Raw genomic sequence first — 23,464 nt, forward strand, 5'->3', positions numbered from 1 at the left:
AATAGATGGGGAAGAAATGGAGGTAGTGACAGATTTTATTTTCCTGGGCTCCAAGATCACCGCAGATGGGGACTGCAGCCAAGAAATTAAAAGACGCTTGCTCCTGGGGAGGAAAACAATGGCAAACCTAGACAGCACACTAAAAAGCAGAGACATCACCCTGTCAACAAAAGTGCGTATAGTCAAGGCTATGGTCTTCTCAGTTGCAATGTATGGCTGTGAAAGTTGTACCATAAGAAAGGCATAGCACCAAAGAATTGAAGCCTTTGAACTGTGGTGCTGGAGAAGACTCCTGCGAGTCCCTTGGACTGCAAGGCGATCAAACCGGTCAGTCCTAGAGGAGATCAACCCTGACTGCTCTTTAGAAGGCCAGATCCTGAAGTTGAAACTCAGATACTTTGGCCACCTTATGAGAAGGAAGGACTCACTGGAGAAGAGCCTAATGCTGGGAAAGGTTGAGGGCAAGAGAAGAAGGGGACGACAGAGAATGAGGTGGCTGGATGGAGTCACTGAAGCAGTAAGCATGAGCCTAAATGGATTCCAGAAGATGGTAGAGAACAGGAAGACCTGGAGGAACATTGTCCATGGGGTCGCGATGGGTCGGACACGACTTCGCAGCTAACAACAAAGCCAAAAGAAGTTTGCCATTACTGAGCTAGAGGAATTAGATCAGTGCAGCCTTGAATGGAAAGAATGAGGGATACAGGTTTTGGGACACGACTAAGGTACACACTGAGAGGCCAGATAAATGAATGAGTCAGAAAATATTGTTTTGTCTCTAATGTATGAAAAAGATTGGATATAAGGTATTTTTTGTGTGTGTTGATATAGTAAGAAATTAGAGGGCTCTTTAACTCATGTGATCTGGCCTTTTCCAGCCTTAGTTTCAGTTACAGCATACCTTAATCAGAAGGAATATGGTGATTACTTCTACCATCAAAAATACACATGCATTTTAATAAAGTTTATTAGTCCAAAAAAGTGCCATCAGATTCCTCCCAACTTTTTGCCATCATTGACCAATATGACACTAATATTACTTAGCATACATTAATACAATTATGGAAAGAAATATAATAATTTAAGATGCAAGTGGAAAGAAACTTCTTGGTGCTAAGAAATGGATTCAGGATATGTATATGTTATCAATCTTTGTAATCCAACACAGCTGTTCTCTTCCCTCTTCCCCCCCCTTCTGACCTACGTACTTTTCTACAAAGAAAACTCCTTTGTAAAAGACTTTATAACTCTGCAGGTCAAAGAATACAACAGATTTCCCCACTTGGCGCCTTGTGAATATTACTGATTGTCCTTTGTGGCTAACATTTTTTGGTAGAACATCAGGATGGAGAATTGAAGTGTCATAGAAGAGCAATGCTTTTGTTCCAAGGAAACTGACCTCAGATGAAAATTGCTTTCTGAAACTCCTCACTGTTTTGAAAACTGAAATCTTAAGGAGATTCACCAACAGAGAACACATGTGAGTTAAGCTGGATCGACCAAGAGGTATATACAGTATATTCTAACATTCTCTTCTAATTATGGCCAATTAAAAGACTACAAGAAGGATGAGGCAGTATAGCGCCTCTGAGACTGGAAACAACATATTGTGTGGTTATTATTTTTCACTGACAACCTGATATAGAGCTGTGGTGGTGCAGTGGTTAAAGTGGAGTACTGCAGGTTACTTCTGCTGACTGCCGGCTGCCAGCAGTTCAGCAGTTCAATTCTCACTGGCTCAAGGTTGACTCAGCCTTCTGTCCTTCCAAGGTGGGTAAAACAAGGACCCAAATTGTTGGGGGCCATATGCTGACTCTGTAAACCGCTTAGAGAGGGCTGTAAAGCACTATGAAGTGATACAGTATATAAGTTTACGTGCTATTGCTATTGCTATCCTCCACTAATTGCCAAAGAAATTACATATTCTGTTCCGATTTTTTAGAAAACATTTTGCTTTTGCTGGCTTTATGAAAAAATGATGAATAAGAGAGAGATGTGCTCTGGAACACGAAGCAATGCAGTAGTATGTATTATTGTTAGCAATATTGACTGTGAAGATAACTTTTACTGTCTGTCAAGAGACTTGTTTCTTGGAGATGAAATGGCATCCTTCCAGTTTGTTTCTTGGATATACTATAGATCATATTTGGTCCTAAAGGATTTGTCCTTACCCATTTCCTTAAAAAGTGAGTATAGCTGTAACAAAATTATTTTATTTAATGTTTTAAATAATATGCTGATTATGTTTCCTGATAGTGGCTAACAGCTTTATAGCAGTTTTATTCATCTGCTCTCATAAGCAGTCCCAAAATATAGATTGTAAATGACCAAATATGATAGGTCAATGAGAACATTGACTATTTTCCTCTTTTTTCCCCCTTTGATATTCCTGCATGTAGCTAGATTCAATTTTCCCTACCTGAAGCAATATAGTTTCCAATTGCCAACGTCACAACTGACCATAACACAGCAGAAATACAGGGCATATGAATTTTCTAAATAATATAAAAGCCATGCTAAGCATTGTTGTCTGAGTTATATTTTAGGGATGAGTAACAATTGTTCATATACCCTTAGCTAGCAATCTGTGTACATTCTGAAAGTAAGTATTCAAAACAATTAGAAATTAAGTGCAATCGGTTATAAGAAACCAACCAAGGGTCCATTAATAAGTACATATAATTCGAACAGAACAATGGATTGTTCATTACTTGATCAACTACAGGAATTGTTTAACCCATTGTTTTTCGAACTTGGCAACTTTAAGATGTGTGGATTGGTTTAAACTGTCTATGCTGGTTTAACACTTTCATGAGCAAATGCAGTTTGTCCTAAGGAAAATTCAATGTTATATAGTACATTGTTCATATTTGCAATTTGCCTAAAATATTGTCTCATTCAGGGTACCTCAACTCAGTATGGACACACTTGTCTTAGGGTGTTTTTTTTTTTGGAAATAATAGAAAATTAAATTGCTATTGCTTTTTTATGATTTATTCTTTAACTATTCTACAACCTGGGATTTCCTTATGATTTCTGATTCAAATTCTAACCAGATCAGGTTCTAATTATCTTTTGGGAATCAGCCACAGTTGACTAAGTGGGATTCAATAAATATAATTCCTACTAAATATGTTTAGGGGTGAAGTAACATATCTTGTCTCTTATCATTGTTATTTATTATGAAACAAAAGATTAATTTAGTTGAAGACACATAGTATTCAGAGTGGCTGGGTTCATACTTTGTTAAGATACAGTTTTAATGACTCTTCCTTTGTCTCATCCCCCTAAGCTACACATTATTTTCTATCTATCACAAAGCCTGGATCAAAACCAACAGCCACAAATTACAGTTTATACTTTAATAACATGTGCACCCTGTCTCATATTTGGAGAAAGATTCTATATTATTTCTGTAAAATATTTGCCTGGCAAGTTACATACATACAGCTGCACTTATTTTCTTGCCCAGTCCTAACATAGCAAATACATTTCAATTGTTTCCTTATTGTACATAGGCAATGATATGATGTATACTTTGTGTTATCTGGAATACTGCATTTTGGATCTTCCACTATTTTTGGCTGTGCTACTTCAAAAAGAATTGGGACCTATGAAGCTGGCAACCGTTGTATAATAAATTAGTAGGTGTGAGAAAGAGAAGCTTGGAAATAGATTTTAAACAATATTATCAGCTTTAAATCAATTTGTAATCTAAAACTAGTTCATGACACTGTGGGTGCAAGTAGCAGTAAAAGAAAAGCTACAACAGCAATGTCTTGATTTATGGCTATGGTTTTAACAATTTTCGATAGCAAAAAAAACAACAATATAGTATACACTCAATGAATAAATGTACAACCTTTTTTGATAGCAGATCTCTTAGACTCAGTGCATCAAAGGAGCACATACTTTGGAATACAGGAACAAACTGTTGTTAAAGTAAGCGAAGGACACATTTAGTACTAACTTCATTTGTCAAGTTGACAAGACTTGGAAGCTCTCTGCATGCAAAATGAAAGAGCATCTGGCTATCAAGAATATTTAAGTCCTTGCCTAGTTAGTGTTTTTTTTAATCTGCCATGCAGTATGAGTGACAGATGCAAAGAGGAAATACACTTCAGTGTAGGAAAAAGAGATGTGTTTATGTATTCAAATTTGCTGATCCATTTTCATCATTTTCAGAAAAGTGCAGTACAGTAACTCTTAGCCACATTGACTGAGGAAGACTGGAAAAGAAAAGGCGAAGCATATACATTAAGCATGGCTGTTGAATTAACTCTATTATTATACTCTATTGTTATATTAGGATCAGAAACTAAGACTAGAATTGCTTTTCTCTTTCCTTTATCCCTGCCTCAATGACACCATGCACACATTCTATCTTTCAAATCAAGGCATTAGTAATTGGGGCTGAAATTGTGCGTGGGCAATGTGAAAACGGTCTTCTGTCTTCTGAACACTGACTTATTTTTCCCCCGTATCCAGGTCTCAGTGAATTCCTGTGCCTTAGTCAGAATTGCCCTATTGTTGCGCATCTGCAAATTTTCTGTCAAAAACTCTAGATGGGAATGAAGGTCAGAAATTACTGTCCCTGGCAAAAAGCCAGCTTTGTTGACATACTGCCAACTTACATCAATCAATCTTTATTTGTCCTTTTTGACAGACTAAAGAAGGACAGGAAAGATGTCAAGGGCCTCCTCCTGTTGATAGGGAGATGACTTTGTATTAAATGAGAGCATCTGAAGGTTGGCTGTCTGGTATCATTGACTAATGAGCCATATATTCACGGGGGCGGGGGGGGGGAAGGGGAAGGGGTGGAACACAACAGAGGTCACAGACTCTTCTAAGAGAGCCCTTTGTGAAAACTGAGTCCTTGGGACATGAGGAAAGCTGAATCAAAAGAGACACTTGGAGCTTAGTAAAATGTGTTGCTGTTTTATTACTGAGCTATAGAACTTTATTTCCCCCACTCACCTAAATTGTTTCTGAAGTTTTGTCGAGAAGGCAAGAGTATATTGTTTTCATGGATAAATTATGTACTGTTATCTCTTAAGAAAAATTACTGTTTTTTTAACCGTTATCAACAAAGCTCAATATATAATTTTGCTTGGGTCTAGGAATGTGGACTTTTTGCTTCAATGTCATCATTTTTCCTGCAAGACACAATGTTCTCAGTTCAAGATTACTTGGTCACCATTGGGGGGGGGGGTTACCCTGTGTTTCTTCTGGAAATTTTATCCTTAATATGAACAAAAGCTGCTTTGTAATTCAGAGGTCCTCAACCCCCAGTTCGTGGACTGGTACCGGGCCGCGGCATCCAGCAACCAGTCTGCACAGACAAGTAAAGCCCTATCTGTGGGATGCAGGCAGCACACAAAACCACGCACCCTCCAGTCCATGGGAAAACCTCTCTCCACGGAACCGGTCCCTCGTGCCCAAAAGGTTGGGGACCTCTGTTCTAATTGATCAGTGAAACTGCCTTGGGACTAAAAGCTTCAAACAGTACTGTATTTTCTGCCAGAGGCCCAGCTTTTTATGATAAGCTTATTGGTCATTTTATTATGAAATGTTTCAGAAGTCATCCTGCTCACTGATTTTATTTTATTTTTTTATGAAAATAAGATTATAATAAATCTGAGATGTTAGATAAGATGGGTTACAATGGCTCAATGATTGATTGACTGATTTTGTGATCCATATAATCATTGTTTTGTTTTATTCATTTTCCTGGTGCATCTAAAATATCGACAGAAAATTTCATGATATGTTTGCTTAGAAAAAGTTACTGAAAGGTAGCCTGGGTACTTCGGTCCTCTACTACAAAACATCATTTCATAGCCTCGACAGTGATAGATCCTTATTTTCTCTAACTTCACTTAATTCACTTGGAATAGCTAATCTCAACTAGTATTCAAGTAAGACATTCTAGCTTCTCTGTAATATTTGCTTTCTTTATCAATACCATGCACAAATAAAGCATAAATCAAGCAAACAGCAAGCACACATGCCTTTTGAATGAGATGGGATGGATTTCTTTACATAGAGATTGAGCATTGCAAAAGAGTTTAATTCCTCTTTTAATCCTCGTCTCTTTCTCCTTTATCTGTCACAATTTTTTTTACTCTCGTTATTCTTTTGCAATTTTATGTCACAATTTTTATTACTATTATTGCATTATTCTGTATTTCTTTGCATTTGCTTGACATCAGTTTCCATTCTTTAGTTGAGAAGGATTTGGGGTGACACCTTCCAAGCTTTGATAGCTCTCCTGGTCAAAACCTTGTCAGATATACTGTAACCCATTAGATTCATAGTCAACTAATTAGCTAATAAATTTGCCAGGTCTAACATGAAATCTAAGTAGATTTAAAGACCACAAGATAGGAGGAAGATACATATTAAATGTGCACATCTAGACCCAACTGTATACTAAGTATAATGATAATGTAATGTCCGACTCACTTGTGCAATAGAAGAGCTTGACAATGCAGGCAAGCTCTGTCATTGTGATTTAGCGTTTTACCATGTTGCTTGAAACCAATCACTCTGAACAATATGACCAACTTCTCTGTCAGTTTCTAAAGATCTACCTAGATCATCTAAGGTTCATCTGGTTTTATCATCCTCCTTAACTCACTGTTCGGCTAATATGGTTCAGAGTTGGACTAATGACTGTAAGTTGTTTTCTGTTAAATTTGCCTATCATTTGTTTGGATTATCACCAAATGCTTTTTCTTAGAGATTTTCTACATTAGATGCTCTAGTATTCTCATCCAAATTGAACTCTGCAGGTGGTACATCCTTTCACAGTATGTTATAAGAGCTTTTTGTTCTATCTTTGGTGCCAAGTGAAGCTTTTTTATTTTTTCCAGTCTTTCAGATTTGATATGGTTACATTGAATGTAATGAATTTGTTGTTGAATTTCACTTATTGTTTATGGTCTTTTGAATAATCAAGTAATGGTCTGCATTATTTTAATTGTTATTACGTTATTCTTTAAAGTCCACATTTGTGCTGAACATTATCTGTTAATTCTGTTCTTAATTCAGTTAATTCTGTTCTTAATTCTGGTTTTTAAATGAACAAATTAGACATTATTTAATTAATTTCTTTATTCTTGGTTATTTTGAGTTGTTTTTTTAATTAAGTGCAAAGAAGTGATGCCGGGATCTGATGGAGAATCCAAAGAATGGTTGGATCCCTGGACAGCATTTGGAATGGAGCACCGATCCATTTACCAGATAACAGTGGCAATGCACAAAGTGAGGGGCATAGCAGTGGATCTCCAAAGGCTACCGATGGCCTGATTACCTGTCCTATAGAATAATGTGGTGCTGCATCTTGAATTGAATCAGGAGGGCTTGATACCTCCTGGTGGGGAAGATCTGGGTGCCCTTGCATTAAAGGTCACCATTCTGGAAATTTATTTGCCTGGGATTCCTGAATTTATCAATAATGAAAGCAGATGGGACTTCCAAAAAATGGTATTGGACTGGTTGTGGAAGGTTTAGGTTGGCAGTTGCCAGTGGGGTGCTAGCTATGGATTACAAGCTCCATAATCAGACCTTATGGTAGAGGGTCTCTGTGCCATTGAAATCACTCTGGAGACTGGCTTGCAAAAGCATGATTCCATTTGCTTGGCCTTTTAATACCATCTGGAACTGCAATTTGATTGAGACTCTGGAATAAGGGGGTGTTTGGAGCACTGACTAGACTGCACAAGAGCAGCTTCACCCCCGCACAGATCCATTGCAGCTTCTTAGTTTACCAAGGAACCTATGGAGATGAAGCAGCAGAAGTATTGCTGGAGGAAAACTGTTGGGCAGACACAGGTAAGAGCACATATTCAAGCCTATATAGGACAATTCAAGCAGCAAAAAAGATCTGCTTGCTGCTATTATTTCATCTACTGAATGCTGCCCAGCAGGTCTTCTGTTGAAGAGAAACATGATTGCTAAGACCATCTGAAAGCTGTTGGAATGAATTTTCACAGCAATTTGGTAGATAAAATGGTCAGATGCAAGAGGAGTTTGATTCCAGCTGGACAGTATCAATGAAACCTCTGAAGTGTCAGCTCTACAGTTTTTCTAGTTGGATCTCTGCCTCTCCTGTAAGGTGCAAACAGGTTAGACTTGATCAATAATGAATGCTTTTTGAGTGAGTGTTCCTCTCTCCCATAAAAAAGTGATGTCATGCTCCTGATTCAAGAAGCTTTTCTTGATTTTTGGATACCGTTAGATCTGCTTCCAACTTTCTTCTCTAACAAAGATTGTAGAGAGGGCAGTGGCTCTCCAAATCCAGAGAGGAAGTAGATTATTTGAACCCATGGTTGTCAGGTTTTAGGAAAGTGTATAGCATAGAAACTGCATCAGTTACATTTGCATATGACCAATAGAGAGACTGGAAGTGGAGCCTGCAACTCTTTCTATTCTCCGTTTCAGTGGCTTGCAATGTCATCAACCATGGTAAGCTTGTAGGGATTTAGGTGGTGGGGATAGGTATTGTCTTGCAGGTTCTCCTGTTTCCTGAAGGGACAGCTTCAGTTGGCTATGGGAATGAGGATCCACCTGGAGACTTCTACTTTGTGAAATGCTTCCAACATCTGTCCTATCTCCACTTCTCTTAATAAATACATGACACTGCTAGGGGAGGTCATTCATCAGTACAGGATTCAGTACCATCAGTATTGGTCCCAGGTCAAACTTGTGATGTGGTAGAAGTGCTGGTCCAGTGCTAGGGAACTGTCAAGATCTAGATGGGGAAGAACAGATTCAGACAAACCTTCCAAGACAGAGTGGCTGTGTTTGTGGGCCAAACAACTACAGAGAAATACCATTTTGGATTCTGAATGGAGGTCTATTCCCTCTTTCATGAATGGTTAATAATTTAGGGGCATACCCAGACTCATAGCTCCTGTTTGATGAGTAAGTATAAGTACATCTTTTGGTAACTGCTAACAATTACACATTACTCCCAATTGGATTATTGTACTCTATATGTTGCTGCCTTGAGGAACATGTGGAACCTACAGCTGGTACAGAAGTAGCCTGGCAGTGATGGGAATATCCCAGTATAACAGAATGACCTGGCTGGTTCAGGAGCTGCACTGGTTGCCAGTTGGCTTCTATGTATAATTCAAGGTGCTGGTTAAATTTTAAGGTCCTGCACAGCTCTGGATCTGGTTATCTAAAAGACATCATTTGTCGTATATTCATCTGCCAGATTGAAGAGGGTCAAATGCTTCCAAGTTCCATCTTTGCGAGACTGGCATCTGATGGGATGACATTAAGGCTCTTTCATGTTTTTCTGAAAGTAAGAGATATGCAGGACTCTGGAAGCAGAGATATTTGGAGAGGTGGGATCAAATGATTAAAGCTTCATTGCACCATCACAATTCTTTTTGTAAGCCTGTCACTGCCAGGCTCTAAAAAACAAAGAAACCCAGAAAGACATGATGAGGTTCTTCTAAGCAGCTTTCTTTATTGTTCCTCACCTATAGACAGAAATCCTGTCAAAGTAAAATAGATTACTTTTACATCATTAAACTTATACTCCGAGAACTTCTAGGGAGGAGATGTCTTGACTCTTTTTCTCTCACACAATTTCACTGTCTTTTGCCCCTCTGGGATGCACTTCCTCCCTCCTAGAATCTGGACTACATTCTACCACAGCCATAACACATGTACCAAAAGAGGTGGAGCAGTGGCCCAACACTGCTTTTGTCACTTTGATGAAAACATCAGACGCTGCGGATGCCTCTGTATTGGAAGGTTCTGTTACTGTACGTGTGCTAAAATTGCTACCTAGAAAAAAGCCACAATTCAATGCTGAGTTCATCTGATTTAAATGAACTGATTTCAGTTGGCTCAAGCTGTAGAGCTTTAAGGTGGTTTCTAATATCCAGTGCTACGGTTCTTGCAACAATAATGTTTCCCCTGGCCACATGTAACAGATGCTCTGATTCCTTTGTCCCTATGAGACCTTCCTTTGGTAACGGAGAGGGAGTCGGGGTAGAGAATAATTATGCTCTTTTATGCTGTCTCCAAAGACAGGAGATGGAGTGTTATAGCCTTTCCAAATACCAACTCCTGGTGAGGGCTGGCTGAATTTTCCTGCCTGAGGCAAAAACCAAGATGTACATACAACTGCAGAAGCAGGTCAGACAGGCGTTTGAACAGGGCTCAACACTGAAAAATATGAACAAGGTTTGGAATTAAAACAGGCCCCATGCTGCATCCAGACAGTTCTGTTTTCCTAATTTCTCATCACCAGTAGCTGCTTTTCAGCATCTGCAAGACCCCCTCCCCATTTTCCCTCAGCTTCCAAGAGCAGATCTGCCATCTATATTACGGTAGTAAACTGATCCATGGATGCCTAGCAGCCAAGCAGACTGATTACATTTCTCATTATAACTGATTTCAAATTGTATATCCAAGATAGAAAAGACCAATAAATCATAAGAAATTTAGTTTAAGCAGCTGCAGTATGAAAATTTTTGTTCAGAATTACTTCTTTCATCTGTGATCTCTGAGAAATCGTAAATATATGGCCAGGTGACTGAAAAAAAGCAAATATTTCTATTTTCAAAAATGGGAAGAACCCCCCAAATCCAGGTAATTGAAGCTGGTTAGCTTCGTATTAATATTTATTTTTATTTTTATTCCATTTATATCCCGCCCTTCTCCGAAGACTCAGGGCGGCTTACAAGCTTAGCAGTAGCCTTCATTCTATGTATATGCCTGCTTATTAGGGCTTTCACACACCCCCAAGCAGCATTATTACAAAGTCAGCTTAATTGCCCCCAAAAATCTGGGTCCTCATTTTACCTACCTTGGAAGGATGGAAGGCTGAGTCAACCTTGAGCCTGGTGGGATGCGAACCTGCACTAATTGCAGGCAGCTGGTGTATCACTCATCTTGAAGCAAACTATTAAACAGTCAATTTTTGAGTATTAAAAAAAGAATGTAGTACCTGGCAAGAGCCAGTATCAAAAATAAATTATGGCAAACTAATATGAACTCTTTTTTTAATTAAAAAGTTTTAGAGTACATTTTATCTTTAACAATCCCCCCTCCCCCCGCCCCTACCTATCCCTCCCTACCCCTCCCCCCCATTTCCCCCTCCCCCCCCGACTTCCCAGAGCTAAGTACAAGGTATAAAAACAAAGAACAATCATAAACATCCATATGCTAATAACAATAAACTCTTAAATCTATCGCTCTCTAGCTCATATAAAATAACTACAAGCAATAATAATATTACATATAAAAAGAAAAAAAAAAGAAAAAAGAAAGGAAGACTTATTCAAATGCTAAATGAAACTTTTTAGTCCCGTATTTGTTCTGGATATAATCAATCCATTTTTTCCACTCCATAATATAACGTTCTTGCGAATGATCTTTCAAATAAGCCGAGATCTTTGCCATTTCCGCCAGGTCAGAAACCTTTAGAGTCCATTCCTCTATAGTCGGCAGTTCCTCCTTCTTCCAATATTGACCTATTAAAAGTCTTGCTGCTGTAATTAAATTCAGCATCAACTTAGTGTCCACAACAGTAGCATCTGTAATTATGCCCAACAAAAACAATTGCGGACAAAACTTTATCCTTTGCTTGAAGATCTTCTGCATATTCCACCAAATTTTTATCCAGAAAGCCTTAACCTTTTTGCAGGTCCACCATATATGAAAATATGTTGCATCTTCGCCACCACACCTCCAACATTTTGGCTGATAGTTCGGATACATACTTGCAAGCTTTTTAGGATCTAAATGCCATCTATAAAACATTTTATAAAAGTTCTCTCTTAGGTTTTGGGCTTGTGTGAATTTTACGTTCCTCACCCATATCTTTTCCCACGTGTCCATTGTAATAACTTCTTGGATATTCTGGGCCCATTTTATCATACAATCTTTAACCAGTTCTGTTTCTGAGTCAATTTCTATCAATGCAAGATATATCCGTTTAATATGTGCTGGACCCTGATTTCTAATTTGCTTTATCAAATTTTCGTCAGTCATTGCAAAACCAATTTTCTGATCTTCTTTCCACCTGGCCCGTAACTGAGTATATTGAAACCAAGTTTGAACAATCTTCTCATCTCGCAAGAGGTTGTACGGCTTTATTTGGCTGGCATGCATATTTGTTGTATGATAAGAAGGTAGATAATGTGTTTAAAGTGCATATTTTAAGACAGGCATTGTTGAGAGTTTGGAAGAAGTACAGACATAAGCTAGATTACAAGATGCCGTTGTGGGCAATTCCAAAACACGCAATAGAAAACATAAATGTTGGCTTTAAACATGATGTGACTACGTATAAGGAGATTTTAAGCTTGGAAAGAAATGTTTGGTGTTTAAAGCCGCAAACTAATATGAACTCTTATAACAGAATGAATATTTAACTGATCATCGGAATGCAGTAGACCATAGAGCAGACATGTCAAACACAAGGCCCGGGGGCTGGATCCGGCCCACAAAGTGGTTTCATGTGGCCCGCGAACCCATCCTGGAAACAATGAGGGAACGGCCCCTGCTGCCTTGGCCCTGGCCAGCCGGGGGCCAATGTACAATTTCGTGGTGGCCATCTATGCTGAAATACATTCAGTCTTAGCTCCACAAGGCTGTCTGGAAACAGCGAGGGACCAGCCCCTGCCGCATCGGCACTGCCCTCTGGGCGCACACTGTGGAGGTATCACCCTTTGTGAGGAATGAAGAAATGCACCATCGCCTGGAAGTGGCCAGCACATGGCCCTGCCTACTTCGGGCAGGCTAGGGGCTGGGCAGCGTTGCGCTTCTCTTCAGATTCATGCCACCCGGCTCAGCCTCTCGGCACTGTGTGGAGAGTGCCCCGCTGCCTGCCAAAATCAGGCAGGCTCGGGGCTGGGCAGCATTGCACAGGTAACATTGACTCTCATGCTGCTCATGGCATCCCCTCCCCAAGAGCCCACCAAGCTGGATATGTGAAGTAGGTGAGGGACATGTGCTGGCCACTTCCAGGCGATGGTGCATTTCTTCATTCCTCACGAAGGATGACACTTCCCCAACTGCATTTCTTGCCTGTTTTTCTCCCTCCCTCATCTCAAATATTTTCCCACCACACTTGGAAGGAAGGAAGGAAGGAAGGAAGGAAGGAAGGAGAGGGAGGGAGGGTCTGAGGAAAGTCCTGCCTTAGACCTTCCCTGCTGCCCTTTCACCATCCCCTTGCCCCCTCCTCCTGGCCTATCTTGGGGGGTCTCCCATCCTATTGCTAAGGAAACTTTGGATACAAAGCCAGGTCTCTTCACATGGAGAGGGAGTGGGCTTCCCTCTCAACTTTGCCCTCGTACCCATCATGAGCAACCTGGCTAAGGAGAGCAAGCACAGCAGCAGCAGCCTTGAGGAGGAGGTAAGTGCAGCTGGGTGCCCCCTTGGGGAAGTGGGGCTGGGCTTAGTGCCATGGGTGCTTGAGGGCTGGGCTGGGCATTTGAACTCCGTGCCACCGTCCAGCCCCCCCCTGCATGGCCTGAGAGAAACAGTGAGGCTCCTCCAGTGGACCATGCCTTGGCACTTGCCCCAATCCTATCTCCTTCTGCCAGAGACTCTCAGATCTATCCCACTCCTGCCCAGGCCCCCACAGGCACCCTTGACGCGAACGATGTAGAGCTGGCCATGCCCACCCAGTAGGCCACACTCACTCCAGCCACGCCCACCCACTAGGCTGTGCCCACCCTGGCCACACACACCCGGCCCCCCAAGGGCAACCACAATGCTGATGTGGCCCTCAATGAAATTGAGTTTGACTCCCCTGCCATAGAGTGACACAGCATACCCTTGTTTTCAGCAAAATATTCAACAAAATCTCCCATGAGATCCTAGTAAAGAAGACAATAAAAAGTGGGCTGCATTATGCTACCATTAAGGGCATTGTGCCCAGTGTGCATACAACGTCATGTCAAGGTGAAGAGTAGCATCAAATAAGGCTTCTTTCAAGGACCTATGCTGTTCAACATTCATAAATTGTTTGGATGAGGCTTAGAAAATATGATTATCTACTCTGCAGGACAGAGAAAGAGAGAAAGATGCTAACAAATAACCACAGAGAAAATTATCAAGATTCAGGAGGATATTTACATTTTGGTAAGAAAATTAAAATCAAAAGATTGGGGTCAGAGGAATTGCACTGGGCAGCAGTACGTGAAAACAATCTGGTGCCTTAGTGGATCATGAGCCAAAAACATAGTGCAGCTACTGACAATGCAAATTCAAATCTTTGATTGCATCAACAAAAGTACGGCAAGACCAGAAATTATAATTCCCCTCTATTCAATGTTAGATTGCACCCAGGATATTGTGTCCAGTTCTGTTTAAGAAGGACATTGACAAATGACAATATATCCAACGCAGAGCAGTCAATGTGATAAGGGCCCAAAACACACAAACCAACAAAAATTGAGGAATGGTTGAAGGCATATAAGGTATGTTTAGTCTGAAAAGGAGGAGACTACAGGGAGACATGATCACTTCTGAAGAATCTAAAAGGCTGACATATAGAGGATGGGGCAGAATTGTTCAGTTGTTCCAGAAGATAAGAAGTAATGAGCTTAAAGAACAAGAAGACAGATTTTGGCTGGACCTCAGAAAAAAAGTTAATGGTAAGAGCTGTTCAACAATGAAAGAAGGGAAGAGATTGATTTTTTTTGGTGCTTAAATAGAGGTTGGATACTCATCTGTAAGAGGATAGTGTAGCAATAATTTCTCACTGGGCAGTAATTGGAACAAATGATCTCCATGATCCCTTCCAAATCTTACATGTTATAATTCCGTTATTTATTTTTATCCCACCTTTATTATTTTTCATAAATACTAGACTCCTTTCTCCTCCCATTTACCTCACAACAGCCCTGTGAGGTGGGTTGGGCTGAGAGAGAGTAACTGGCCAAGGTCACCCAGGTGGCTTTCATAGGTAAAGGGGAACTCACCGTCTCCTGCTTTCTAGTCTTGATGCCTTAATCACTGGACCAAACTGGCTCTCATTGAGAGGCTTGAGAAAAATAACCCAGAATAGGTGAACACATTTCATTCCCTTAAGCATAATTAGAACTCAGTTGCTTCAGATTTTGTGTGCATGGGAGGACTTTCCCACTGATATTAGCAAGATTCACTGGACAGTATGATGGGTGGCGTATATTAAATAAACCCACTGGAGCCCTTCTCTTGAACTGAAGACATTTCCCATCAAGTAACTGCTACTTTTGGCTATCACATATTTCTGTTAGAAAAACAATACAGCAGAGCACTTGGGACAGATATTATACAGCATTACGTTACTGCTGCTGATTTTAGTTATATTTTTAGAACGACAACAAACGAGAGAGGCTGGCCCTCAATGCAGCGGTAACAAGCTCCAATGTATTCCTTTTAGCGGGACACAAATAACCCAAGCAGAATAACCTGAGTTGTTTAGGGCTGGGGAGCTGCGCGCGTGTGTGTGTGTGTGTGTGTGTGTGTAGTGTAGTGTAGTGTAGTGTATACACACACACACACATATCAACTGCACTAATACAGCGTTTTCCAACCTTAGGAACTTGAAGATGCGTGGACTTCAACTCCCAGAATTCCCCAGCCAGCATAGCTGGCTGGGGAATTCTGGGAGTTGAAGTCCACGCATCTTCAAGTTCCTAAGGTTGGAAAACGCTGCACTAATATATCAAGAAGGCAGAAGCAGATATAAAGCATAAATTGGGTAGGGGCGGGAAGCAAAGGACGTGGCAAGCGCGATTTGCAAGAGAAATAGCACCGCAGGGCTGTCTAAACGAGGGCAGGAATCGCCGGCCTTAAAGCGACAGCGCTGCTCCAGAGCAGGACGCCCCGCTTCCTGGGAGTCCGTGGTCCCCGGGAGGTCAGGCGCGCCTTTCTTTCGGAGGAAACACGCCCGAGCCAGTCGGTCCAAAGCGGCGCCAAGCCCGCAAGCCGGCCCCGAAAGCTCTTCCGCCAGGACTGTGTGTCAGTTCGGGGTTTGCTACGCAGGTGCCTCCTTCTCCCAGGGAGCTTAGCGCGGCTTGGAATGGCGGCTCCCAGCAGCCGCTCTCCGCACATGGGTTTTTGCCTCGCGTAGGGAAAAGCAGGCGCTTTCTCTCCTCCTCTCCCACCCAGCGGCCCCCTTTCCCTTTCCAGGCATCGAATACGAGAACATGCGGGCGCTGGAGCGGGTGTTACTGAGGGGCTTCCCCAGCGCGGCGGAATCCCCGCGGTGGAAACAGAGCGAGGCGGCTTCGGCGGCAGGTAAGCCAGGTCGGGCGCCTTCCTTGCTGCTCGCGCTGCCTGCTTGCTTACCGCGGTGGCTCTCAGCAGCTTCCCTGGATTTGGGAAGAAGGTAGGGCGGGCCTTTCTTCTTCCCATTCCTCCTCAACCCCCCCCCCTCCCTCCCTTTTCCTCTTTCCCTAATAATACCTCTTTGGGTTTCGATGCAGCGGGCAGAGAAAACGCGCCTGCCGAGGAAAGACGTTTCTGTGGTTTCTTAGAAGTCAGCTAATCCCTCGGGAAAACTAATCCCCCTGAAAGTTGGGAAGGTTTACAGAGGTAGAGCGGGGATGGGGATAGGTGCCGGGCAGGTAAGGGTCTGGTTTGGCGACTCTAGCTATGGTAGACGGGCACTCTGCTCATTTCACAGCGTGATGTTTTCTTTCCAGTATATACTAAAGGCCATTCCATTCCAGTATATGTTGGAAAGATACATATAAAGAAAAATAGATATGTATACTATTCCAGTACATACTGGAGGCTATTCCATTCCAGTATATGTTGGCACGTCCCATATATATATATATATATATATATATATATATATATATATATATATATATATATATATATATATATATATATATATATATATATATATGTATGTATGTATGTATGTATGTGTGTGTGTGTGTGTGTGTGTGTGTGTGTGTGTGTGTGTGTGTGTGTGTGTGTGTATACACACACACAACACATACTGGAGGCTATTCCATTCCAATAAATATTAAATATTATATATTAAAGAAAAATAGAAACATATTCTATTCCAGTATACAGTGGAGGCTGTTCCATCCAAGGCCAAGCCGATCAGGGTGGGTACCACTTTCTCTTTTCCCTTCCTCCTCCCATAAAGAAGACAATTCATGTGCCAAAGCCTCAGTGACTAATATAATTGTCATGTTGAGGTTTCTAAACCCAGAGTACAACGCCCTCCTTTTTTTGCTGCACTTATTAAGTACATAATAATGCCTTTTGACTTTGTATTTAACATTTCTCTTCCTCTTACTGATTCTGTGATATCAATCCAAACTTTCTTCTTGAGTGAGACAAGTGTATTCATTTCAGTTCTAATAGATCATAAACTCTCTTCGGCTGGACACCATATACTGATGGGATTGGAGTTGTCATGTTAGGTAAAGGTTCCCCCACACATGCATGCTAGTCGTTTCCAACTCTAGGGGCCAGTGCTCATCTCCGTTTCAAAGCTGAAGAGCCAGTGCTTGTCCGAGGATGTCTCTGTGGTCATGTGGCCGGCATGACTAGACGCCAAAGGCTCACGGAACGTTGTTACCTTCCCACCGTAGTGGTCCCTATTTTTCTACTTGCATTTTTACGTGCTTTCGAACTGCTAGGTTGGCAGAAGCTGGGACGAGTAACAGGCGCTCACTCTGTTACGCGGCACTCGGGATTCAACCCACCAAACTGCCGACCTTCTGATCGACAAGCTCAGCGTCCTAACCCACTGAGCCACCGTGTCCCTTGTTGTCATATTTAGGATGGCCAATTTACAGTACCCTTTACTTCTGCACCAACTCTGAAGACAATAATTGGATCCCAGGGTGCATTTCTAATGTATTTTTGCTTTTATGGTGTAAACTTTCTCATCTATACTTTTTCCAGAGCTCTAGTATTGGCAGACCTATATTATTATTGTGTTTGATTATTGCTTATATTGAAGATTTTCCTCTCTACTTTATAAGGGGCGGGGGGCCCCCTGAAATAATGCAACTTGAAAAAAACATTAATTGCAAAAATATTTAAGAACAAATGAGATGGTGTAAGATTCATTAGACTCCTTGATATTTATGGATGCTCTTGTTTATCAACTACTTCCTTTTTGGTTTAGTACTTATTCAGTAAATATGGGATAAAATTTAAATATGACTAGTTTTATAATAGAGTTGATAAGAATGGACATTTTTGAGAACTGTATATAATTCTTTTTCCTGTTGAGAAATGTCCAAATCTCAAATAACCATGTAAAATACAGGACACATATAAGTCACTCACTCTAATTACTTTAATTTTTAGAAAGTGGATCATTATTGCAGTTGTTGTTGGAAGGGAACTACGAGTCCATCTTTCTAAGTAAAGCAATCCAGAATGTTTTCACCGTATCTTCAGGAAAAGGGAACACCATCGAAAGCTACTTGGAAAAGCAAATACAAGTTTACCTGGATGGTTCTTCAGCAGACATTGATTCCATTGAAAGGTAAATAGTTTTGGAAAGAGAATAATACTTTGCTTGCATCTGAACCACAACACATCCCCCCAATGCCCAATTTCAAACGATCTCACAAACTATTCAGTGTGTGTTTATGGAGGTTCTCAATCATCCAGTCATGGTTGTCCCAAAAGTGCTTTTCCAAAAAACAACTGGACTGTCTTGGTTTTTTTTCTTCTTCAGAACTGAAGAAGCTTCTTGGATGAGAAGTGAAACATTTTCAAGGTAAAAAACAAAGTCCAGTTTCCTTTTAGAAAAGCACCTATGGGACATTCAGAATGTGTATTATAAGTATTGTGTTCAATGTTGTTGTTTTTATTGGTTTCAGCTATAATGTGGGAATAGCTTATTCCATCCCTGTTGTTACTATAGTGATGAAAAATATAATATGCCAAGGAGTTAGCTTCATGGGATGAATTAGGACATGCACTTTTAAGATTTGCCATAACAGAAAATTGTGTTTGCTTTATCTGCTCACAGTAGGCTTCCTATCTTGCTTTTTCCTTTGTTCTTCCATTTACTATCCTGAGTTTCAGGAGAAATTTTGAAAAGAGATATACTACTCCATGTTCATATCTTCACATTTGACTGGAAACTATGCTCGCAAACTTCCGTAATGTGGGGTTTCTGAGTTTTGTGCCTTTTCAGTTAGTATATCCATTTCTTGGTATTTGCCCAGACTGTAGTACATGTAATTAAAATACCATTGAATAAACAAACATTCCTTGTTTATACTTCTTAATATTGTATGTTCAGTTTTTGGTTTGGGCTTGATAGTTCACCTGTAACATTACTGAAACAAATGAAGATGCATTTCCCTTTAGCTTCATTCTGCTGTTTTTCAGTTAGCCATTCTTGTACATTCAAGCCTCTGTTCTCGCCAAAACAAAAATTCTCCTCAAAGATAGATGTTTTGCCTGGGTTCATACATGACATCAAGACATAATTTGTTTAATCATGGTTTATTAAATGTCTCATAATACGTTTCACAGTAAGTCAAAACTAAGTGTGATATGAATTTAGCTTGTCAAATTAGTATTTCGTGGTTTAATGATTTGAATGAATTGTAGTAATTATAGTCACTTGAGATATTAATCTTATGTCTGAAAGTACCCTTAAGGGAAATTTAGATATGAGGTGTGTTGTCTTCACACATTTTTAAGGGTTCCTTTTATGCCTTACCTAGTGGCATAATATTTTAATTTAATTCACCATTCTGATTTAGTACCGTATATACTTGAGTATAAGCCGACTCGAGTATAAGCCGAGACCCCTAATTTTACCCCCAAAAACTGGAAAAAAGTTCTTGACTCAAGTATAAGCCGAGGCTGGGATCCGCCGAGTGGCTTTCAGCACTGGAGAAAATGCAAAATCGCTCGAGACCAAACTCGAAGGAATCAGCTGCCGGTGGGAGCGAGGCGATCCGTGCGGTCCCGTGACAGCCAGTCGGGCAAGCAACGCGAAGAGCGGCAGGGCTTTATTTTTGCACCGTGGAGCTCCCCCTCCCCCTCCTCCCAAACTCCCCCTCTCTCCCCCTTCCCCCCACTTCCCAGAGCTGAATACAGGGTATTAACCGGCGGCGGAGGCTTGCAGAACGGCGGATCGAGCCTCTGTCACCGGCGGCTGGATCCGTGCTCCGCAAGCCTCTGCCGCCGGCTGGATCCGCGCTCCGCAAGCCTCTGCCGCCGGCGGAGGCTGGAACCGCGCTCCGCAAGCCTCTGCCGCCGGCGGAGGCTGGATCCGCGCTCCGCAAGCCTCTGCCGCCGGCTGGATCCGCGCCCCGCAAGCCTCTGCCGCCGGCGGAGGCTGGATCCGTGCTCCACAAGCCTCTGCCGCCGGCTGGATCCGCGCCCCGCAAGCCTCTGCCGCCGGCAGAGGCTTGCGGAGCGCGGATCCAGCCTCCGCCAGCGGCAGAGGCTTGCAGAGCGCGGATCCAGTGGGGGGGAAAAGCCCTTTAGCAGGATTTGCCTGCATGCCGGCGGAGGCTGGATCCGCGCTCCGCAAGTCTCTGCCGCCGGCGGAGGCTGGATCCGTGCTCCACAAGCCTCTGCCGCCGGCTGGATCCGCGCCCCGCAAGCCTCTGCCGCCGGCAGAGGCTTGCGGAGCGCGGATCCAGCCTCCGCCGGCGGCAGAGGCTTGCGGAGCGCGGATCCAGTGGGGGGAAAAGCCCTTTAGCAGGATTTGCCTGCATGCCGGCGGAGGCTGGATCCGCGCTCCGCAAGCCTCTGCCGCCGGCGGGGGCTGGATCCGTGCTCCACAAGCCTCTGCCGCCGGCTGGATCCGCGCCCTGCCGCCGGCAGAGGCTTGCGGAGCGCGGATTCAGCCTCCGCCGGTGGCAGAGGCTTGCGGAGCGCGGATCCAGTGGGGGGGAAAAGCCCTTTAGCAGGATTTGCCTGCATGCCGGCGGAGGGTGGATCTGCGCTCCGCAAGCCTCTGCCGCCGGCTGGATCTGCGCCCTGCCGCCGGCAGAGGCTTGCGGAGCGCGGATCCAGCCTCCGCCAGCGGCAGAGGCTTGCGGAGCGCGGATCCAGCCTCCGCCGGCATGCAGGCAAATCCTGCTAAAGGGCTTTTCCCCCCCACTGGATCCGCGCTCCGCAAGCCTCTGCCGCCGGCAGAGGCTTGCGGAGCGCGGATCCAGCCTCCGCCGGCGGCAGAGGCTTGCGGAGGGCGGATCCAGTGGGGGGGAAAAGCCCTTTAGCAGGATTTGCCTGCATGTCTCAAGTGCTACCTAATGTGCTTTCAGCCTCAGTCGGCCACTCCACATTGTAATCACGAAGGTAGCTCTCTAACGGAAATGAAAGGGAAGGGAAGGGAAGGGAAGGGAAGGAAAGGAAAGGAAAGGAAAGGAAAGGGAAGGGAAGGAAAGGAAAGGAAAGGAAAGGAAAGCCCACCATCTCTCCTCTGCCGCTCGCTCTCGCCGCTCCAGCCCTGGCGAGCCAAAGAGACGAAAGGCCCCGAGCGATAGGAAGGGGATCTCTGCCCTAGAGCGGGAGGGGGGAGGGAAAGGGGGGGGAGGAAAGGCCCGATCGCTTTGTGTTGAGCTGGTTCAGCTCAGCCGGACTAGGCGGGGCTGCGGCTCCCAGCTGATGCCGCTGCCGCCATCCAAGTCCGGCCGGCAAGAACTTTTTTTCTCCCTGCCCCGCAGTGACGAGTAAAGCGCGACTTACTTCCTCCTCCATGCCCACGTCGCCTTCTCGCCCAACAATCCCAAGTAAGGGGCGGCCTCAGAAAGGGGCTCTAACTTTCCCCTACCACTCGAACCTATCTTGGAGAGGAAGGCAAAATCGGGAGAGGGAAGAAGAGCGAGGACTGGAGCAGCGCTTGCCCGGCTTCTCTCCCCTGCAGGGAGCGGCGGGGTCGGTTCCGCCTCCACCATGTTCTCTCTCGAGAGCCTTGTCCCACCCGCAAAACGCCACCGCCGCCGTCCCCTTCCTAGCCAGCCCTCAGCCGCTTCACAAGCACCCGTTGCCGGCCCAGTTCTATCAGACCCGCGCGGCGCCGCACGTACTCCGTTTACACGGCCCCCGTACTTCCCCCACACGTCCCTTCTCCCGCCTCCTTCCCATAACGGCCTCTACCTACCGGACGGCGCCTCAGCTCCCCGTGTCCGCCGCCACCCTGACCAAACCCTCTCTGCCTGCGCGCGCCCTCCCTCCCTCCCTCCCTCCTTCCTCTCTGTCTAGCTGGGCGAGGCTTCCAGCCGTCGCCGTGACGCTGCACGCCCAGCTTCTCTCTGATTTCCCTGGCCCAGTCCAGTGATGCTTGAGAGGAAAAAAAAAGCGAGCGGGCGGGCGAGGGGGGGAGGGAAAGGCGAGAATGACCGCTTTGTGTTACCTGCCATGAAACCAGTCCTTGCAGGCGTCGCACTCTATCATGAAGCGGGTTACATCGTAGGGCAGCCAGGCAGCGGAAAGAAGCAGGCAGGCAGGGCGCGGAGGTCCGGAGACCTGCCGACGTTTGGGGAGGTTTGGGGAGGTGCGCGCACCTCCCCAAACCTCCCCAAACTTCGGCAGGTCTCCGGACGGCGGCGGCTTGGGAGAGGTGCGCGCGATCCGGGAAGCACCGAAGCCTCGGCCGCGCGCAAGTCCTCGGTAAGTTCTTTTTTTTTGTTCACTGGAGTATAAGCCGAAGTGGATTTTTTCAGCCCAAAAAGTGGGCTGAAAAATTCAGCTTATACTCAAGTATATACGGTAGTTCTTGGTGGAGTACCACAAAGAAAGGCATATGAAAATATTGCCAATTCTGAAATTCTAAATTTAATTTATCATTTTTCATTTCATAATAGACTATAGTCTAATGAGATACATGCACAGAGTTAGGATTGCTCTAAAATTCCAAATGTAATAAATATTGTGGCAGTGCAATGATTCCAAACTTATTGACACGTCTAACCCCACCTTCCAGCTTAACCTCCTCTTCTTCTTCATTAATTAGTGAAAGACAGACTTCAATTTCCTTGATATAGCCAAAATAATTGTTGGCTTTTCTAGTACTTCTGAAATTTTAGGAAATTGAATTTTTTGTAATTAATAAACTGTATCCATGGAGACCTGAATGGAGGCCAGAAGAGATGTCTCCTCAAGCCATTCTCAGCAATCAGGAGACTTAAAATGAAACCATGTTAAAGAGGAACATTGATGTTGCTTATTGTAAGATGGCTGGGAAAGACACAAATGAAGATCACATGACCCATTGACACTGCAACCTTCATAAATACATGCCAGTTGCTAAGCACCCAAATATCGATCATGTGATTATAGGATGTTGTAACAGCTATAAATGCAAGTACCAGTCGTAAGTCACTTTTTCAGTGCCATTGTAACTTCAAATGGTCGCTAAATGAATGGCTGTAAATTGAGGACTACCTGTATTAACTCAGACAGACTTTCTGCTCCTAGTCATTCACCATTTTTTTCTGTCAACATCTTCTAAAATGTTCTATGTAAGCTAGAGGTTGGT

General features: G+C 43.4%; 1 protein-coding gene across 2 annotated transcripts in view; it reads left to right on the forward strand.

Annotated features, from left to right (window-relative positions):
* Positions 1-16,045: 16,045 nt before the first annotated feature.
* The window catches only part of TTC27 (tetratricopeptide repeat domain 27), a 92,027-nt gene continuing 84,608 nt past the window's right edge, over positions 16,046-23,464 (forward strand). For both annotated transcript variants that reach the window (XM_081314226.1, XM_081314227.1), the window contains exons 1-2: positions 16,046-16,263; positions 18,313-18,493. In XM_081314226.1, the coding sequence (XP_081170352.1) occupies positions 16,173-16,263; positions 18,313-18,493 (272 nt within the window). In that variant the 5' untranslated portion in view covers positions 16,046-16,172. The remainder of the gene's footprint in view (positions 16,264-18,312; positions 18,494-23,464) is intronic.

The sequence above is a fragment of the Vipera berus genome, assembly GCF_964194415.1.
Source record: "Vipera berus genome assembly, chromosome: 1".
Lineage (NCBI taxonomy): Eukaryota > Metazoa > Chordata > Lepidosauria > Squamata > Viperidae > Vipera > Vipera berus.